The 7532-nt window shown below is 44.9% G+C and overlaps 1 protein-coding gene across 1 annotated transcript in view; it reads left to right on the top strand.

Moving 5' to 3' along the window:
• EFCAB8 (EF-hand calcium binding domain 8) overlaps positions 1 to 7532 on the top strand; it is a 65419-nt gene that overhangs the window by 18663 nt on the left and 39224 nt on the right. The window contains exons 10-11 of the mRNA XM_087958973.1: positions 4558 to 4625; positions 5389 to 5537. Coding sequence (XP_087815099.1) covers positions 4558 to 4625; positions 5389 to 5537 — 217 coding nt within the window. The remainder of the gene's footprint in view (positions 1 to 4557; positions 4626 to 5388; positions 5538 to 7532) is intronic.

The raw sequence follows: 7532 nt of genomic DNA, 5'->3' as shown, positions 1-7532 counted from the left end.
ACCTGAGTGGTGCCAATGGGTGGGTGGAGCCTTCTTGGATCTGCTGAAAGGACGGTATTGTAGACTGGAGATGGATTCTGTCCTATCCCTCCCCTTTCTTTTGAGAGGGGGGCTGTGTTTCCCAACGGGTGTTAAGGAAAAACAAACTAAACAGAACGTGCAGCGAAGTCAGATAGGAAGACAGGTAAATGTGTGAGATAAGTTTTCTGGTTAACACGCAGTAAAAATACAGATACGCTTGTGCTATCAAAAATATTGTTTATTCCATTTAAGAATTATAGCATAGTCAAATAAACGGTCCATTAGTCATATATCATATCAGTCAAGTCTTGTCAGGGATACTCTATTTGCAAAGTCCGTGTTGAATAGCCAATGTCAGTACACTTACAATAAATCTGTCCAAAACTTATCTTCTCTCCGTTGAGAAATATCTTCAAAGTAATCCAACACTTCTTCTCCTCCCCGATCCAGCAAGAATGCAGTCTTCAATAAGCCAGCCAGTAAGAGCCAGAGAGTGCCTTGCTGCTTATATAGTACTTTTACAGCTGCACCCTTAATTACATTCCTTTAGCTTAAAGTCACATACACTTTATCTGACAAACCATGATTCATCATTTTATTATCTTTACCCAAAACAGTTAGGGTAAAACAATGTTATCCCTAACAGGCTGTTCACTTTGGACCTAGATGGCCTCTTGGGCCCCTCTTCCAAAGATGCCTGAAATCCATCCGCTCCTTTTGATGGAGACTGCAAATCAAAGGAATGAATGAATTCTTTTATTGATTGGCCAAGTGTGATTAGACACACAATAAATCTGTCTTGGTACACATAGCCATAGCACATAGACTTATATATACCGCTTTATAATGCTTTCCAGCCCTCTCTGAGCGGTTTGCAGAGTCAGCACATTGTCCCCATCAATCTGGGTCCTGATTTGACCCACCTCGGAAGGAGGGAAGGCTGAGTCAACCTTCAGCCTGGTGGGATTTGAACTGCCAAATTGTAGGCAGCTGGCTGCAGAAGTAGCTTGCAATACTGCACCCTAACCGCTGCGCCACAGAGGCTCCTAATGCTGATATGCTGATATGCTCTCAGCGTACATAAAAAGAAAAGATACATTCATCAGTCATCAGGTCCAACACTTAATGATAGTCATAGGGTACAATAAGCAATCAAATCATACTAGGAAACAGTCAATAAAAATCCTTAGGGTACAAGTGACAAAGTTACAGTCAGACAGTCACAAGTGGGAGGGGAGGGGCGATAAGGAGCGATGAAAAGATTAATAGTGATAGTAGTACAGACTTTGTAAATAGTTGGACAGTGTTGAGGGAGTTATTTGTTTAGCAGAGTGATGGCTTTTGGGAAAAAAAACGTCCTTGTTGTTAAGCCTGGATTCCCCAACGGGTGTTAAGGAAAACAAACTAAACAGAACGTACAGCGAAGTCAGATAGGAAGACAGGTAAATGTGTGAGATAAGCCTTCTCGTTAACACGCAGTAAAAATACAGATACGCTTGTGCTATCAAAATTATACTTTATTCCATTTAAGAATTATAGCATAGTCATGTAAACAGTCCAGTAGTCATAGATCAATTTCAGTCAAGTCTTGTCAGGGATACTCTATTTGCAAAGTCCGTGTTGAATAGCCAGTGTCAGTACACATATAATAAATCTGTCCAAAACTTATCTTCTCTCCGTTGAGAAATATCTTCAAAGTAATCCAACACTTCTTCTCCTCCCCGATCCAGCAAGAATGCAGTCTTCAATAAGCCAGCCAGTAAGAGCCAGAGAGTGCCTTGCTGCTTATATAGTACTTTTACAGCTGCACCCTTAATTACATTCCTTTAGCTTAAAGTCACATACACTTTATCTGACAAACCATGATTCATCATTTTATTATCTTTACCCAAAACAGTTAGGGTAAAACAATGTTATCCCTAACACTTGTGTCTAATTGTTCTGGTGTGCAGGGCTCTATAGCGTCGTTTTCAGGGTAGGAATTGAAACAGTTTATGTCCGGGATGTGAGGGGTCTGTAGATATTTTCCCAGCCCTCTTTTGGACTCCTGCAAAATACAGGTCTTCCATAGAAGGCAGGTTGGTAGTAATTTTACATCTACAAAACTTTCTAGGGTGGTCTAATGGCTGGGTGGGATTTCAAATAAGTTGTCCTCAAGTAACCAGGCCTTACGCCATGTAGAACTTTACAGGAAGGGGTAAGCACCCCTGAAGCATGCCCAGAATAGGGCAGGGGTGTCCAACCTTGGCAACTTTAAGCCTGGAGGACTTTACTCCCAGAATTCCCCAGCCAGCAAAGCTGGCTGGGGAATTCTGGGAGTTGAAGTCCTCCAGGCTTAAAGTTGCCAAGGTTGGACACCCCTGGTATAGGGTTTCCTGCCTAAGCAGCTGGTTTGGACTAGAAGACCTCCAAGGTGCCTTCCAAATTTGTTGTTCTGTATTCTTCCACCCTCGACGGAGAATGTCACTCAGGGTAATTGAAATCTTCCATCCTGCAATTTCATGCCTCTTTGACAGATCTCAAATTTGGTTTCGGAAGGCATCATCCTGGGCAATAATCAACATCAGAAGGAGCAGGCCTTTGGCCTCCTAAGATTGTATCTCCCCAGGTCCTTCCAGCATGGCCAACTTCGTACATTTAGATTAAAAATTTGTTTATTACCAATTGCAAGAATCCCACGTTGCAGTTTGGGTGATTGGGCAGCAGGTGGCAGTGTTGCTTAGTGTATATTTAGAACATAGATCATGGAATAATAGCATAATATTGTATTTTGAGGGTTACTTGTATTCTTCCTTCCTTCCTTCCTTCCTTCCTTCCTTCCTTCCTTCCTTCCTTCCTTCCTTTTTCCCTCCCTCATCCTAATTACTCTTTCTACTTCTTTTCTCCTTTGCTTTTTCATTTCTACCTTGCTTCTTCCTTCCTTCCCTCATCTCACTCTCCTCCCTCCCTCTTATTCCCTCCATCCAATCTCTCCTTTCTTTCTCTCTCCTTCCCTCCCTCCCTCCCTCCCTCCCTCCTCCGTCTTTCTTTCTTTCTTTCTTTCTTTCTTTCTTTCTTTCTTTCTTTCTTTCTTTCTTTCTTTCTTTCTTTCTTTCTTTCCTTCCTTCCTTCCTTCCTTCCTTCCTTCCTTCCTTCCTTCCTTCCTTCCTTCCTTCTTTCTTTTCTTTTCTTTTCTTTCTTTCTCTTTCCTTTCTTCCTCTCCCTCCTTTCCTAATCACTGTTTCTCCTTCCTTTATTCTTTGCCTCCTTGTCTCATCTCTCTCCCTCTTCCTCCCTTTCTCCTTCTCATCTCTCCCTTCTCCCTCCCTCCTTCCCTCCTTTCTTCTCCCCTCCCTCTCTTCCTTCATCTCTCCCTCCCATCTCTCCTTCCTTCCTTCCTTCCTTCCTCCCTCCCTCCCTCCCTCCCTCCCTCCCTCCCTCCCTCCCATCCCCTCCTCTTTTCTTCCCATCTGTCCTTCCTTCCCTCTCTACTTTTTCTTTCCCTCTTAATTCTCCCTCCCTCCCTCCCTCCTCCTTCCTTCCTTCCTTCCTTCCTTCCTTCCTTCCTTCCTTCCTTCCTTCCTTCCTTCCTTCCTTCCTTCCTTCCTTCCTTCCTCCTTCCTTCCTTCCTTCCTTCCTTCCTTCCTCCCTTCCTCCCTTCCTCCCTCCCTCCCTCCCTCCCATCCCCTCCCTCTTTTCTTCCCATCTGTCCTTCCTTCCCTCTCTACTTTTTCTTTCCCTCTTAATTCTCCCTCCCTCCCTCCCTCCCTCCCTCCCTCCCTCCCTTCCTCTCTCCCTCCCTCCCTCCCTCCCTCCCTCCCTCCCTCCCTGGGCTCTGGAGGCTCCCTGGAGGCCAGACACGGGCCCATTTCCGGCCTTCTGGAGTCTCTGGGAGTTTTCCAACCTCCCCGAGCCCATGAGTGGGCCCTGCCCTTACCTGGGTCCCAAAATGGGTTGTGTGGGGACTCCTGGGCGGGGCGGGCAGGGCCAGCCAGGGATGGGATTTGCCAGTTCACTGAACCGGCCATAAAATTAGTTACTGGTTCAGTTCCCGTTCTCCCGAACCGGGGCGAACCGATAATTCAAGATGGTCACCTCAGGAGTTTCCCCAATCACCTTGTTCTACAAATACAATACGTGGAACCAAGTAAAGACTCCAGGGAGGCTGATCACAATTTAAAAACCCTAAGACTCCACTCAAGAAATCAAATATTAATTTAATTTAATTTAATTTAATTTAATTTAATTTAATTTAATTTAATTTAATTTAATTTAATTTAATTTAATTTAATTTAATTTAATTATTTAATTTAATTTAATTTAATATTTCATTTCATTTCATTTCAATTCAAATTCAAATTCAAATTCAATTCAATTCAATTTAATATTTAATTTAATTTAATTTAATTTAATTTAATTTAATTTAATTTAATTTAATTTAATTTAATTTAATTTAATTTAATTTAATTTAATTCAGTTCAGTTCAGTTCAGTTCAGTTCAGTTCAGTTCAATTCAATTCAACTCAATTCAATTAAGACTTCTTCCCATTTGCCCAGGTCGGCTTTGATTGTCCTGCGGAAGGGGATTCTGTGCTTTGACTACTCTCCCGAAATGAACATTGTGGGTAGGTGTTCCTCAACCTCTCCTTGGAAAGAAACTTTCCTCACCTGATGCCTCCCAACGGGGGGCATCATTTCGGGGGCATTAAGGTGTTCCCCTAATCAAACCAAAGATGATTAAAAGGCTGGAGGCTAAAACATAAGAATGATTGCAGGATTTGGGTACGTCTAGTTGAATGAAAAGAAGGACCAGGGGAGACATGATAGCAGTCTTCCAATATCTCAGGGGTTCAAGCTCTTTTCCAAAGCACCTGAAGGCACAGGTGCTTTGGAGAATAGAAAGAACAGATGGAAACTCATTCAGGAGAGAAGCAACCTGGAACTGAGGAGAAATTTCGTGACAGTGAGAACAATTAACCAGTGGAACTGCTTGCCACCGGAAGTTGTGGGTTGCTCCATCACTGGAGGTCTTCAAGAAGAGTCTGGATAGCTATTTGTCCAGAATAGGTAAGGCTATCCAAACTTGGGAACTTTAAGACTTGCGGACTTCAACTCGCTGGGGAATTCTGGGAGTAGAACTCCACAAGTCTTAAAGTTTCCAAGTTTGGACACCCTTGGTATAGGATCTCCTCCTTGAGCAGGGGGTTGGACTAGAAGACCTCTAAGGTACCTTCCAACTCTTGTAATTCTGTCGAGCTGGTTGAGGCTTCTCGAAGTGACAATCTGGTCCGGTGGGCTAGGAATCCATTCTTGAGATCTCGGCATTTAGGAATAACAGAGGTTTTAAACCATGGTTTGTTTATTTATTTGTTGGTCCTCTCCTGTCAGTCACAGGGGGCTATGATCCCCTGATCCGGATCTGGAATCCGTACGTCACCAACAGTCCCATCACTCACCTGAAGGGCCACTTGACAGCTGTCACTCACCTCATGATCAATCGGCAGAAGAAAACCATCATCAGCATCTCCAAAGACAAGGTGAGGTGGAGAGAGCTTATAATGATAGTCCCCGACTTGCGATGTTTTGTTTAACGACGGTCCAAAGTTAGGAGGGGGCTTGGGAAAAGCGATTTACGGCCTGTCCTCGCACTTACGACTGTCACAGCAACCTCATAGTCCCACGATCTCAATTTGGGCACCTGGCAATCATTACTTATTATTGTTCTGACCCAAACCTGGTTCCAAGGAAACAAACACAAAATGGAGGTAACAGCAAAACCTTTTAATGATTCTTTATGAATTCTGTTCCTTCCCGGTTAAAAGGCCCTTTCAAACTCATTGTCTCTGGTAAGAACGGGCCTTGCCAAGGTGGTGCAAGGCTGCCAAGAACATGAGATAAAGTTACTAAGAAATATTTCAAACACAAAGAGTCTCCAAACACAAACCAAGATATTCCGAACGTCCACCAGGCTTGAGTACAAAAACGTCTTTGCTTCCTGCAAAGAACTCCGTTTTCTCAGCTGGCTTTTATCTCTTAAGGGAGGGGCCATTACCTTGCAGCCTTACTCCTGAGTCGCCCGTGCTGCTGCAGCTGCTTTTTCCTTCGAGCAGCCCTGTGTGCACACACACTGGGCACAGGCTCCTCGGGGGCCTCTTCCTCACTGCTGCCAGCCTCCACCATCTCCAAAGGCAGCACTCCACTCCCTGGTGGTCCTGGCCCCATCCCTGCATCCCACGCAGGCCCCTCATCTGAGTCCTCGCTCTCCAAGACTTCAGCCGTCCTCACCTGCTGCTGGCGAACCACAACAATTATTGACACATAATAAAGTCAACCGGGAAGGCTGGCTTCGCTTAGTGACCAGGGTAAAAGTGGTCATGAAATTAGGTCTGGTCATGCGATGACTTGCTTTACGACCATCCTGACTTACAACTGAAAATCTGAACCCAATTGTGACTGTCTATTGAGCAGTCCTTGACGTACGTCCGCTTCACTTTTCTACCTCAAAAAACGAAGCTCCAATCTGGGGCTCACACTGAGGATCAACGTTCCCCGTAAGAAGTCCTTGGTTTATGACCACAGTTGAGCCCCAACTTCAGCTGCTAAGTGAGAGGCTGTTAGTTAAGTCCATTTTGCCCCATTTTTGCAACCTTTCTTGCCAACCAGTTAAGTGAGTCACCCGGTCATTAAGTGAATCCGCCTTTCCCACTAACTTGGCTTGTTGGAAGGTCGCTGTCAACTCATCAAACATTCCTAGGCCTGTTTTAGTAGTTGCCATAAAAAAAAGGGGAAGAGAGGAAGGAAATCCGGAAGAGCAGAGCAGCAGTTTGGAGGCGGAAGTCCATTCCAACTCTTTATCTTTAAAAGGTTGTAACTAAACTACCGGAGCTTTTGCCCGGGAATATATTTAATTGGAGAATGTGATTGATGACACCCAGACCGTGAAGGTGCTCAGTTGGAGAATCTGATTTATGAGGGGAGGGAGGGGGGAAACAGGGTCCCAGGGGACTGGAAATGACATAGGCCAGAGTTGGCTTCATGCAGGGCAGGGCCAGAATGTTGCCTCAATTAAATCCTTTGAAGTTTTTTGAAGTTTGGCTCGAGAATCATGATTTCATTAGGCCGATTGCTGGAATCCTGACTATCATGCCCCTGTTGGAATCTGATTTGGAGCGGGAGGTCGAGCAGCTGACAGGGAGTGGGAGTGTGGCTCCATTGGCTGTGGAAGAAACTGGGGAAGGGCAAAGTCCGTCTGGGCAGAGCAGGGAAGAGGGAGAACAAGGGAGAGGGAGTTCAGAGGAAGACCCAGGCCCACTCCCTCTTCATCCTAGGGAGGAATGCAGAAAGGAGCAATGTGGGTTGCGTGGCTTACAGGGGAGGAAAGGGCCATGATTCCCTTCATTAGCTGAAGCTGGGAAAATAGTGTTTAAAAAGGGAAGCTGCGTGCAGCAAGTTGTTGGGAGCAAATCGTGAATTATCTGGTATCATCGTGGCCTATCTGTGTTCCTGGCGTCTTCCCAACTGTGTGAGTTTTG

This window comes from Notechis scutatus, chromosome 3 (assembly GCF_049901735.1).
Source record: "Notechis scutatus isolate UNSWTSFEM ecotype Mainland chromosome 3, rNotScu1.2, whole genome shotgun sequence".
Lineage (NCBI taxonomy): Eukaryota > Metazoa > Chordata > Lepidosauria > Squamata > Elapidae > Notechis > Notechis scutatus.
Note: the sequence above shows the minus strand (reverse complement) of the source record. Positions and strands in the feature narration are given on the sequence as shown.